Source organism: Equus asinus, chromosome 2 (assembly GCF_041296235.1).
Source record: "Equus asinus isolate D_3611 breed Donkey chromosome 2, EquAss-T2T_v2, whole genome shotgun sequence".
NCBI classification, from domain to species: domain Eukaryota; kingdom Metazoa; phylum Chordata; class Mammalia; order Perissodactyla; family Equidae; genus Equus; species Equus asinus.
In genome coordinates, this window is record NC_091791.1 from 88,260,681 (window position 1) to 88,273,556 (window position 12,876).

The following is a 12,876-nucleotide window of genomic DNA, read 5'->3' on the forward strand; positions in this document are numbered from 1 at the left end:
CTGATCATCCCGGAAGATCATCTTTGGGGAATTTATAGCTTCTTATGGTTGGTTTTCTAAGTTCTCTGTCCTTCATTATCATTCAAAGATAAACTATAAAGGAAACTCTGACACTCAACTTCTCACCAAGAAATGAGTTTCACCCTACACGTTATATTTAAGGAAGCTGTACAATAGAACATTTAAGAAATTACAAACACCCAGATGCAAGCAGGCCCCAAACACAAGCACTGCCTTACGCTCAACAGCTTCGTCTGGCCCAGGGACACTTTTGCCTTGGTGACATGGCAAGTGAGCATCCCAGACCTGTGTGCAACAGAGACTTGAGCAAGCAAGAGCCAGACAGGCATCCTAGAATTGCACATCTCTGAGTTTTCTCAGCTCTGGGCTCAACATGAACTGAGACCACTGGGAAGCAAGCTAACTGAGCCAGGTCAGGCTAGCGTCCCAGAGAAATGTCTGTCCAGAAATAAGTCCAGATGTCAGGGCCCTGCTTTTTCAGAGAATCAATACAGAAAGTTATTACACTCTGTAGTGGTCTCTTTTCATCTTTTATAAAAAGAGAAATTGCCTTCCTTGGGACCCACTACTCTTTAGACAAGGACAAATTTGATATTCAGCACCAAGAGAAAGAATGTTCCAGAAAAATAAAAAAAGGTCACAGAAACCCTCTGTTTCTTCTTATCTGTCCCTGGAAAATGATGTAAGCCAGCACAACTGTTTTGTTTTTCTTAGTTTCAGGACAATTCGAGTAACTCAATCACTCTAGGCACCTGACCATATCTATTTTTTTTTCTCCTTTAAAGGAGTTTTAAGGTAACTTTTAAAGGATCATTGTACTGTATATTTAATTTTGAAGCTGTTTTCAACCCTTTGTGGAAGGGTACCGATAACTTAAGTCTAAGGATGTGTGTTTGTTCACATGGACATTCTCAACTGGCCGCCCACTCCTGACTTCGGATATAGCCTTTCTGTTTTTCCACCTGGTCCCCCTCACATCTCAGCAGTTCCTGCCTGTGTCTAACATGGTGGAGCCATCTAGACACTCACCCAAGGGCTCCGGCTGGCTTTATATCAGAAGCCCCTATAGCCCTGCAGAGCCTGGCTCCCCACGGCTGTCCGACTATGCCCCATGCTGCCTTCAGAATGGTCTAGTCTTGCACCAGGGGGACACACAGATGGATTATGGGTCCCAAGTTCATCCAGGGCTTTGCAAGTATTCTCCAGTTGGGATTCGGGCCCACAGATCCTCCTCAGAATTCAGTTACAGAAGCAGCCATTGCCACTGGAATTGTAGGCAAAACTCTGGTACCCAAAAGCTCTGGTTTCCTATATGAGGCGGATGGCCTCCAGAGGGGCCACATCAGTCACCAAGAGCTGGGAGTTGAAGTTATGAAAACCTGTAGCCCAAGTCAAGCATCTTGGGCCAGTTGAAAACCTTCAGGATGGACCACGCACCTCCCTCAGAGATGAGAAGCTCATGTGCGCCAGCATCCGAATAGCAGCTAGGCGTTTATCAAGACTCACTGTGGGAACCAGGCATTGCCCTTGGTAATCCAACTGGAAAATGACCAAGTTCATTCCAGGCATGTGGCAACGGCCAGCCAAGCCCTCCTAAGGCTGGGGGCCACTGTTGCCCTCCCTCCCTGAAGCCCCTGAAGGCACAATGTGGCTGGTGGGAGAAGGGCTGGCAAGGAGAGACGCAAAAGAGCTGAGAGCACAACCACCCACCTGTTTTCAATCAACCGTTCCATAAACATGCCTAAAATACACACCAGGTGATTCTGAAACTAAGCAAAGGGATGATAACATTTATCGAGCACCCACTCTGAGCCCAAGTCAGTTTGGTCTCAAAGCCCACGGCTGGCTGCTGTAGCAGTCTTGCCATGTGCTCTGGCTGCTTACATGGTCTCAGAGCCTGGGACCAGAGCACCCACTGGGGCTTCCTCATTCCGTCGAAGCTCATCTTCCGTGAGCTTAGACAAGCATTTCTCTGGAGCACTGTGCATTGTTCCCAATTGACCCTGGCAGCTTTCCCATTTTATATTTCCCAAGGGTCTCCGTGCTTGGAGCTGCGCTGGGGCTGTGCCAGGCAGGCAGAGAATGGCCCTGGAAGAGCCTGCTCCAATGGGCTCACTGGCCACGATGGAGAAGATAAACACAATTCGAGTAAAATGAGCACAGTGACCAGCTGTCCCACAGGTGTGAGGTGGTGCGTAGGCTGGTGTCCAGGGTCATCCTTATGATTGAGTTAGGAGTAATTTCCACCCATTTGACTCATCCCCAGATCGAGAATTATCTTCCTGCCACTTGACGGTCATTTTTATACAGACCCCCAGCTTACTGGCCATAGCCACGATTTAGCTCCTCTTCTGCGTTCTTCCTCTGCTGCTCCCTACCTATCTGGGACAGAAATTTAAAAGCTTACCTGTGTGGCTAAAGGTATGCATTGCTGGGGCAAAACATCCCTACAGACAATCTGAGAACAGCAGAACAGGGATGGACAGAGTCCACTCACAACTGTAGGGACAGCCACGTGACCACTGAGTGATATTACATATATAATTATAAGAGAGTGATCTGCAGAGACAAATGGAGTCAGCCAAGTGGCTCGTGTCAAAGTTGATGCAAGGAGAGAGAAGTTCCGGGGAGAGAGAGAATAGACGTATAGCTCCTGAGTGCCGTGGTCCTGGGGGAGCTCTCTGCTTGGAGCAGTGGATGGCCAACTGCTTTCATTGACCCTTCAGTATTCTCCCCTCTTGTGATGACAGAGCCTTGATTCTTCTGGGGAACCACCCCCCTCTCAGTTTGGTCTATGTTGTTGGGTGGGACTGACCCCACTCCCAGAAGGTGGGTGGACACGTGACCCTGATCTGGCCTATGAAAGCACTTGACTGGTTCTGGGATGGACCAACCTAACTTGGGCAAATGAAAAGCACTTTGGGGATTTTGGGTAAAATCACTGGGACAGAGCATCCCTCACGTAGTGGGATTCCTCGGTGCCGGACTGTCAGCCTGGAGCTGTGGGGACGTTGATGCTGCTATGCTGGGACAGCCTGCTGAGAACAGAGCCAACCCAGGGGAAATCATCACTGCTAGATGGAGAGCCACAGTGCCCTGTGGACCTACTGAGCCCGGAGAGCCAGCCACACCTGGAGCAGGACCTTTGTGGGTCTGTAGGTATGTGAGGTGATGAACCCTCTTTCTTGCTTCAGTTAGTTTGAAATGGCTTTATATCACTTGCCCTGAAATGTTGCAGAGAAATCCAAGTGTGGACATGAAGGTTTATATGAAACATAAACAATACGAGGTCACCAGGGCTGGTACTCCCCTGATATGCACAATTCGGGCTGTACCACTGTTGAACTATTGGTCTATGTCCATACCGGCTGGTAAACAGCTACCCCACCTCCAGTGGCCCACCGCTCCCTGGGCCTCCTGGATCATTCGCTGGCAAGCCCTGGACTTCCTCACAGTCTACAGCTGAAGGGTTACTATTTGACACAACAGAGAGCTTCTGCCGGCAGCCACTCTAATTGGTCCTTTGAAGGTCATCAATGACCCCCATGTTGCAAAATTCAATGGTCACTTCTCAATTCTTATCTTACTCAGCCTGCCAACATGTGATCAGCAACACAGTTGACCAAGCCTTCCTTGAAACACTTTATCTGGCTTCCAGGATATTGTCCACACCTGCAGTTCCTCCTATCTTTCCGGATACAACCTCTCAGTCTTTTTGGCTGGCTGCCCCCATGTCCTTAACTTCTGAAGGCTGGCGTGCCCCAGGGCACAATTCTTAAACCTCTTTTCCACTTGCACTCATTCTCTTGGTGAGCCTGTCCGGGCTCATGCTGTAAATACTGTTCCAAGTAGACCTCTCACCTGGACTGCACCCTGGAATTCCAAATTCACACATCCAATGGCCTACACGACATCGCCACCCGGATGTCTGACAGTCATTTCAGAATCAACATGGCCAAAGCTGAGCTCCTGATATCCACCACACTCCAAGTAGTTCTTCTGTGGTCTTCTGCGCTTCATTTTCCAATAGCTCAAGCCTAAATCCTTGGTCTTATCCCTAAGTTCTCTCATTCACACACACATACCCCACACTTGATTGGTCAACAAACAAACCCATCAGGTATAGCTTTAAAACTCATCCATCCTCCAAGCACCTCCCACCTTCTTTGCTGCCACCCTGCTGGTCCAGGCCACCATCATCTGTTAGGTCTCCCAGCTTCTGCCTTTGACCTCCTGTGGTCTATTCTCAACACAGCAGCCAGAGTGAGTCTTTTAAAATCCAACTTAGGTCATATCATCCCTCCAGTACTTGCCGTTTATTCAGAGTGAAGCCAGTGCCATTACCATGAGCCCCCAGACTCACCTGAACTAGCCCGTTAACCCTCTCCCCTCTCCTCCCCCTGACTCCTGCATCCCAACCACTCTGGCCCCAACGGAGCCCGCCACGCTCCCCTCGGAGCTTTGCTCTGCTCTTCCCTTGGCCTGAAATGCTCATTCCCCAGTTGTCTGCATCACTTATTTCCCTGCTTTGTTCAAGTCTAAATTCAAACACAGCCTTCTTGGTGAGGGCTTCCCGTACCATCCCGTCTCAGATTTCAACTCCCACCTCCATCTACTTTACTTTTTATACTTATACTCATCTTTATCTAATAGGCTTTGTAGTTCACTCATTTACATTGTTTTCTGTCTTACTCATGAGAATGTAAACTCAACAAGGATGCGAAATTTTGAGTATTTTGCTTGTTACTCTGTCAAGCTGGAAACACCACACATAAGCAATTGATAAATAATTCTGAATGACTTGGTGGTACCCACAGTCATTAAAAATATTTTGAATAGCACTCCTGCGGACACCCGTCCCACCCTGTCTCCACAGACGCCTGGAGAACGCCAGCAACCACTTTCTTCTTCTATTCCCATTCCTAAGTGAAACAAAAGCACGCGCTGATCTGGAATTCACCTTCCAGAGAACTGGGTACCTGGAAAGCGCACCTGGGGACGGAGCTGGACGCAGTCCATTCAATGGGAAAGATGTTCCACATCACTGAGTCATCAATTCACATCTGATTTGCGCACCTCCGTCCATTAATTTAGCATCTGAGCTTTCGGAGGGTCTCACACAGGAAGGACAGACCCAGGATGGCTCACACCCCAACCTGAGGGCCTGACGCCAAGGCTGGGCCTGGGTTGACACCTCTACAGGCAACCTGCCCCCAGCCACCGCAGGCGGAGGACCCACTTCCTGCCATTTGGGTTTGAAAAAGCCACAGAGCACGTGGAACTTCAAGTCTATTTGTAGAGGTTTAATCGGCAGAAGGAACTGCAGGAGCAGGACGAGGGTCCTGTGGGGATGGGAGAGAGAAAAATCTACAGGAAGGCAGATTGATGTGCTCTTTGCATGACTTCTGTATAGCAGCATCAGGCAAAGGAAGAAAATCAGAGCGAGGCCAGCACCACGCGCAGAGAGCGGCTGGGCTCCACCCTGCCCGTTACCTGAGAGTGAGGGGTTCCTCCGTGACGCCCTTCGCCTTCAAGCCGGGTTGGAAACAGCAGAAGCTAAACAAGAAGGGAAAAAGCATCCTTCTATCAGCAGAGTCAAGACTCCTCCACCGCCAGGGAGATATTTTCAGAGCCAAGCAAGATTTGGGTCCATTCTTGCCCCTCCAGGCCTCATCCTGCCCCCTGATGGTGAACACCAGGCCTGGGTGTACCTCTGAGGCACCCCCTCCTCGGCACCCTCTGGCATCGCACACCCTAGCCTCAATAATAATAATGATAACCAGAGGACAATAGTTATAACAAAAACTGCGTGTTTTAGACGCCTCCCCTGGGCCAGGCACCGGACATTCCCGTTGCGGATTTCAGCAACCGCTGCTGTACACCGGGGACACATGTCATCTTAATTTAAGCCTCCTTGAGCAGAGTGGCGTGAAGTCAGGCAGCGTTCACTGCCTGAGCTGCGGATGGATACGATTTCCAGATTAACTGTGCAAAACTTTAACACACAGAAGTGACAGGAGACAATGAAGGTGAGGTTCAGCATTGCACGTCTCCTTCTTCAGTTTGGTCTGAAACGGAGCGTGGACGCAACTTGAGGAGGCCGTGTAACAGCGGTCCTTGGAAGACCCGCAGAGGAAGGCTCAGGGTCAGCGGAGACGCGCGCAGAGCTGGCGCAGACGGCCCCTCTGAGGGAGTTGTTTTGCTCCACTCTGGCCCTGCCCTTTGGACCAAGCAGCTGGTCCCAGGGCCAGTGAGGGGCCAGGACCAACAGTAAGGCAAGGCTAGACTCTCTGAGCACAAAATGACCCTGGACATTCAGGCCAGGGATGTCCATTCTCATCTCAGAGTTTCCAGCCCTAAGTGGAGCCGAACATAACCACCCCCTCTGTTAACCCAACTTCTATGTGGTCTGTTTATGGCCCATTTAGATTCCCTACAAATATCTTTTATCTATAATTTTAATAATAATAAAAAATAAATAACCACCAGTATTAAAAATTTAGACACTAGCTTCAGTTTCTTAGATTGATCAATCCGTTGGGAGAAGAGAATGAAAACAGCAGGCTTCTCTCTTTAAGAAAAAAGATGTTCCGTGCAGAAATGGGGAAACAGTTGTTTGGAATTCTTTCCAATGAAATATGAAGTTAGAACAACTGAAATTGGCAACTGGGATCAAAAAGAAAGATTAAGCCAAAAAAAAAAAAAATCCCTTGGAAAATTAGAAAATAAAGCCAGAAAATTCTGGAAGGCTCATTAAACAGCCGCTTTCTTAAATATGTTGTGTCTGCACAATTTTTTTCTCCCTTCAGTCACGACTACGGTAACCACTTCAGTCCGGAAAGTGGAGCCTGTTTCCCAGGATTTAGAGAAGGCACTTCTAGAGCCTTCTCTCTACTTTGTTCCGTAATTCAACAGCTCTCTGAGTCCGTAAGTTCTGCCTTGTGTCTAACCTAATTCCTGCTTGCTGTGGGTTGAGAGCAATTCTCCTGAGAACACAGCTGAGCAGTCTCTCTTCCTCTGCTCTCGGTTCCTGATCAGTTTCCTCAGAGGAGGCTTTTCAAACCCTTACCTTTTGAAGGCTTTACTCCGATCATTGTTGTGGAAGACAAGAAACTTGGAATATCCATTTCGGAAAAAGATCTCCAGGGCGATGCCCTATAAAGAAAAAACTCTTTTACTGCTCCTGAAGTTTCCTTGAACGGAGACGCCCCCCAGGCAACAGAGCCACTGGCAGCAGGAACGAACTTGCTGTTTGGACTCTGGCTAGACTCCCCTATTTGCACTCCTTGCCCATAAATACAGCCCCCCCAAACCCTCAATGGACTGCCACAGCATGAGTTTCCCCCATTGTTCTTCCTCTGCTATTCCCGAATAAACTCAATTTCTGGTAATTCGAGCTTGCCTCAGTTTACCTCTTTATCTAGGTTGACGCAGGCAACCCTTTCTGGTTTGTCCTTCCAACCTCCCACCAGGCTGGGGTGGGGAGCGGCGGGGAGTATGAACCCCTGGGTCAAAGTGATGTGCAGAGTCTCCGCAGCATGGGTAGGGGGGCAGGAGACCTCAGAGTTCCTTTGGCTGAGGCAGGAAGCAAGAGCCCCGCCCCCAGGACAAGCCAGGGGCTGACAAAGGCAGGAAAGTGCCCAGTGACATCTTCAGACACTTTCACTTCCGGGTCAAGGGTTTGGTTTCTTGAACCAAGCAGTCATCTTACCAAAAACACCAGGGGAGCAGGTTGGGTGGGTGCAGCTCCCAAGCTTGGCAGCATCGGATGCTGACTACAGCCTCGGAGGCACAGGGCGCTTTGCTAAGCCCATTCTCTGAGCCACTTGGATGTGGCCACACTGACAGCAAAGTCTTTTCTAGGGTATTTGGTTAATGCCTAAATGGACTCCACATGGTTTCCTTTCCCTCCTCCCTTCCAATCCATGCTTTGTAAATAACAGACTTGAAATAGCGAGAGAATGAGTCCACAGATAGGATGAGGCTTAGGGACGAGATGGGATCAGGGAGAGAATTCTCAGGGCTGGAGGGAGGGCCTGGGAGGGGTGAGGCCTGGGCACGGCGGGGCAGACGGGGTGGGTAAGGGTCGGACTCAGAGATGGAGCTCAGCATCCAACAACTGAGTCGGGTCCTGGCTGAAACGAGTTCTCAAAGTCCAGTTCATCAGGCTCCGGGGCAGAAGGAAAGTGTTTGTGAGGACCGTGTGAACCCCCTCTCCCCTGCAGGGGCACCTAAGAACCTTGGATTTTTTTTCTACAAATTAAATACAACTAATGTGCAAATAGATGATGAATATAGAATCTGTGGAGACTACAGCTTGCTCTGACAACCTTGAGTGCCAGGCTCTGACTGTCTTCCAGGAGAATGCAGGGCTGGACAAATGGTGGCTTCGCTCACAAACTGCTCCCACCCCGCCCCCAGACTTGGCCATATTCACATGCCCTCCCACTTCTGGCTTCCACCACTCTCAGGCTAACCAACATCTGGAAACAATCACCGTTTACTAGGGGGAAAGAAACTCGCTTGCTGATAACCATTTGTTACTATATACAACCTCTATGGTTGACATATAATCATAAAAAAATAATTTCTGATACTTACTATGCACCAAAAAATGTGTTAAGTACCATATATGTAATGTTGGAGAAGACATGACTTTCTTGCCTCTGCGCTGGAGGGAAATGGAAGCCCAGAGAGGTACCCAATTGTGCCAAAGTGGCAGAGCCAAGGTCAGACACTGCCCGGAACAACTGGGGTTAGAGGGAGCATGCTCCACTCATCCCTTTCTAGATGACCCTCCTTGAAAGAAGTGCATTAAGGTCAGGCCAAATGAGAGCCCACGCTTTGGGTATAAAATCACTGGACAGGAAGGAAGAGGGCTTGTCAGATTCCAGCAGGCTGCTGGACCCTTGTCAGCAGGGCAGTCGATCCTTTCTAGAATAGTCCCCCTGAAAGCCCTCTCTAAGCTGCAGTTTCAGAGAGCAATATCGAGGCCTCTGCAGGAGGGTCACATGATGAATTACAGACCCAAAGCAATTTACAAATGAAAGCCACTCTTAGTCCCTTCGTTAGGGCCATGCACTGCCCCCTATCAGCCCCTGCAGAACAGAGACCCCGCAGAGAGGGTGGGGGACAGGGTGGGGGAGGGATCCCGCGCCTCTCCTCCTCGAAGGGTGGTCCCTCATCGCTTCCTCTGCCAGCTGCCTGGGAGGTCCTGGGCTCTGCAGATGCAGCCTTGCTGTTGGCGAGGTTGGGCTGGTGGAGGCGAGATGTGTTTGAGGCCAGTGAGGGCCCCGCAGTTCTGCCAGCTCCCTCTGCCCCTGAGGCCGTGCTTCTAAACCTAGGGATTCATGCCTGAGCTGAGAAGCCTTAGGGTGTGACTTGCTGAAGGCACAACTCTGCCTCTGAAAGGAACCAGCTCTGTTTAGCAGCTGGGTGAGCCCTGGGAGGTGCTGGGCCAGGCCTGGGGCACTGTTTGGAGGGGACCATCAGGAGATCTGTAACCCACTTGGCCCAAGAAAGGACCAGGAGCTTGGGGATAGGTGAGGCAGTGGGGAGGGGAGCCACACCCACACATCCTCCTGTGTGGGACAGTGTCCAGCGGAGGGGGTCCGCGAGGTCAGAACAGGACAGACTGGCACTGGACTCTCCGTCACCAGCTCTGCCACGAGGCATTGGAGCTGCTCCATTTCCTGAATTTCCAAAGGCGGCTCTGGGGCACGTCAAGGAGAAAATAAAGCAACAAGGCTGGATCCTAAATGACGCAGTCAGAGAGGGAAGGGCCCAGTAGCCACATGGCAGGGACTAGAAAGAGTGGAGCAGAAGTCAGAGCTCCAAGCCAGGGGACCAGGCCCAACATAAGGCAGGAGAATTCATGGGTGTGTCCCAAAGGGCACTGGGCTGTGCACAGGCAGGAAGGGGGTCACAGGGGTGTGTCCCTCACATTCAGATGGGGCCTCGATGGCACTGGGACCGCCTGTTCCATGAAGAGATGGCCCCTCCCTTGCTTCCTCCCCGGGGCATACCTGGAGGAGGAAGCGGGCCTGCCGGAGCTCCCTGAGGTCATCGTAGCTGTGGCGTTCGCACGAGTAATGGTCGGAGGACCTGTCTTTGCTGCACATGTTGAAAATGAATGGGTCGCTGATGCTGGAAGGAAGCAAGGCACACAGTGAGAGGGTGGCTGGCGGGCCTGTTCCCCTTCCTGTCCCGCGGCCCCACCTGAGTTTCTGGGGACACATCAGAGAAGTGCTGTGGTCACTGCCGACCAGGGTGCCTGCACCCTTTGACGTGATACACCCTTTCTGAGCCACGTCCGTGTCAGGCCCGCCCTGAGGAGTAGGGTGGGGCATCGGCCTCCCCAGGCGAGCGGACAGCCTCCAGGACAGAAAGCACGTGGTGCAGAGCAGGAGTGTGAGAAGGCTTTCTGGGTACAAGGGTCAAAAATGGGTTGAGGGCATGGAAGAAAGGTAAAAGAGATACGTCAGTTATGTTTGGAGAAATTTCAGGCTCCTGGAACATAGGGCAGAAAGATGACAAGCCCCGTAAAAAAATATCTTGGGCTCAGCATGGCCTCGGGCAGCATACAGCCTGGGAGTGGACCCACCATGTCTGGGTGGTGTCAGGTGTGGCATGGGAGAAAGCAGCAGAGAACCCTCAAAGCCCCCAAAGAGGTGTGCAGCAGGGCTGAAAGTGCTGATGGGCTGGAAGACAAGGACCCCAGAGCACTGGGCCCAGAGCCAGGGACGAGCGACATTGTGGTAGAGGCCACCAGGAGTGGAGGATGGTCTGGTCAGGCCAGGCACCCTCTCCCAGAGGTCAGAATGACTCCCGTTGGGAAGAAAGGGAGGGGAGGGAAAGGAAGGGTTGTTAACTTGACTGTTTATTCCAAAGAGAACCATTTCCACACTGAAGTCGCTGAAATAGCTTTAAGTAACCAGAACACCCGTACAAATGGGGACTTGAGAAATCAACTTGATTTCAGTTATAGACAGTTGCATTTGTGAACTTCTGAGCTACGTAGCAAATTTAAGTTGTGTATGTGATCACAAAAGCTCTGATGAAATGCCCTTTTAGGACTTGAGAAACGAAGAGCCTATCAAGCTCCTCAGCCCTCAAGAACTGTATATGCCAATCCAGGACCCAAAGATCCAAGAGCTGAAAGAGCCCCTGTGCCAGAGCCAGGTGGCAGGAATGGGTGAGAAGAGTGTGTTTCACCTCCGCCCCATCCCAGGTCCAAGTGCGGCCCTCACCACTCAGCCTACAGGGCAGGCCACGCACGGAGTCTCCATGCCACCCTTCTGGGGGAAACCACGAGAGAGATGAGGCCATCACACAGGCCGGTAGAACTTCTCCAAGCAATGGTCAGTGGTGGGTGCAGCATCCACAGTGCTGTGAGCTTGGATTCGTGCACGATGCGGAATGGTCACTGCTGCCGGAAGGGAAGGCTGCCCATGTAGGACACAGCCTGAGCCCGTTGCTTAGACCCCTGCCCAGCCAGTCCTCAAGGAGGTGGACTCAGGCCCCTTGCTGCTGCTCCTCCTCCTGCCCCTTCTTAAAGCAATCCCATCAGGCCTCCTGCTCTGAGCCACGTTGCTGTAGAATTGATCAAATACACATACAGCTTTGGGTCTGAATGCTCCCGCCTGGATGCCTTAATTCAAGCCCGCTGCTGACTGAGGCCCTTTGTCCATTATTAATGCCATCATCTGCGGCTAAGCTGAGCTTCCCTTAAATTCCTCCTACTCCCAATGGGGCCACGGTAGCAATTCTAGTTCCTACTTTTGGCTTGGGTCACACAGCACCCCAGGTCAAGGCTCTGGTGAGAATGACAATGATGACTCCTCTGTGCTCCTGCAGCCCCATGCCTGTGGGAGCCACCACAGCAAACATCCTCTCTTCCTTAGCTGCACGTTTGTCTGGTTTCTCTCCCCAGCAGACATGAGTGAGTTCACCAGGGCACAGAGCCGTGCCCAGGGCTTTCCATGCGCGGCGTCTTCCCTGGAGCTCTGGGCATGTCTGCTGCGTGGACTGACAACTGTCAAGATCTAGAACCTGCTAACCACATCCGTTTGCGTTTAATCTGATCTCATAAGAAGCCCTTACTGAGCATCTGTTAATATTATTCCTGTATCAGAAATGAGGAAACGGCCCTCCAAAGGAAGAATTGACTTCTCCAAGGTCATGTGGAACTAGATTCAAGCTGGATTCAAAGCCAGGCCCTCTGCCTTTGAGACCCACCAAGCTCATACAACAATACCTTTGCTCCCCTGAGAAAAGCAGAAGGGCTCACTGGCTTTTACAGAGCTCTCACCACTGGCTCCCTCCTTTCAGTTTACCCTGTGCTCACTGATTCTCAACCCAGAACTCTAAACGCTGATGACATGAGGAAGAATGTGCTGGAAAACGCTTTGAGGAAGCAGCTTTTAGGAGGAAAGACGTCATCTTTCTCCTGCGCGTAGGATTGCATAACCACACAGGGCAGGAGCGCTCAGATCCAGATTCTCTGGAAGTCTTAATTGTCAACAGTATTGAGTGCACTGACGTGAGTCCGAATTGGAGTTCTGCCTCACGCAAGATTACTCACACAGCCATAACTGGGTCTCTTTGCCAACACCATATTCTACATGTTTTGTGCATTAAATGGAGTTCAGATCCCCAAAGTCAATGAGTAGAAAGGAGTAACTGATCCACGTTCTTCTTTAGGTGAGCTGTGGCCTGGGACATAGGATGCTGTTCACAGCTCTTTTGCATGACAGCTATCATGATATTTGCAAATTGTCCAGGGTGGTCAGAGTATAACTTTTAATATTCTTAACTAGGGAAATCACAGTAAACTAAACGATAATCACGGTATTG

At 50.7% G+C, this 12,876-nt stretch overlaps 1 protein-coding gene across 8 annotated transcripts in view; it reads right to left on the reverse strand.

Moving 5' to 3' along the window:
* The window catches only part of WDFY4 (WDFY family member 4), a 301,742-nt gene that overhangs the window by 76,093 nt on the left and 212,773 nt on the right, over positions 1-12,876 (reverse strand). For 7 of the 8 annotated variants that reach the window (XM_070493267.1, XM_070493276.1, XM_070493259.1 and 4 more), the window contains 3 exons: positions 10,047-10,167; positions 7,091-7,176; positions 5,515-5,577 (listed from right to left, as the gene is read on the reverse strand). In XM_070493267.1, the coding sequence (XP_070349368.1) occupies positions 5,515-5,577; positions 7,091-7,176; positions 10,047-10,167 (270 nt within the window). Of the gene's footprint in view, positions 1-5,013; positions 5,364-5,514; positions 5,578-7,090; positions 7,177-10,046; positions 10,168-12,876 lie in introns of all 8 variants that reach the window. The other variant, XM_070493280.1, reaches the window with a different exon arrangement.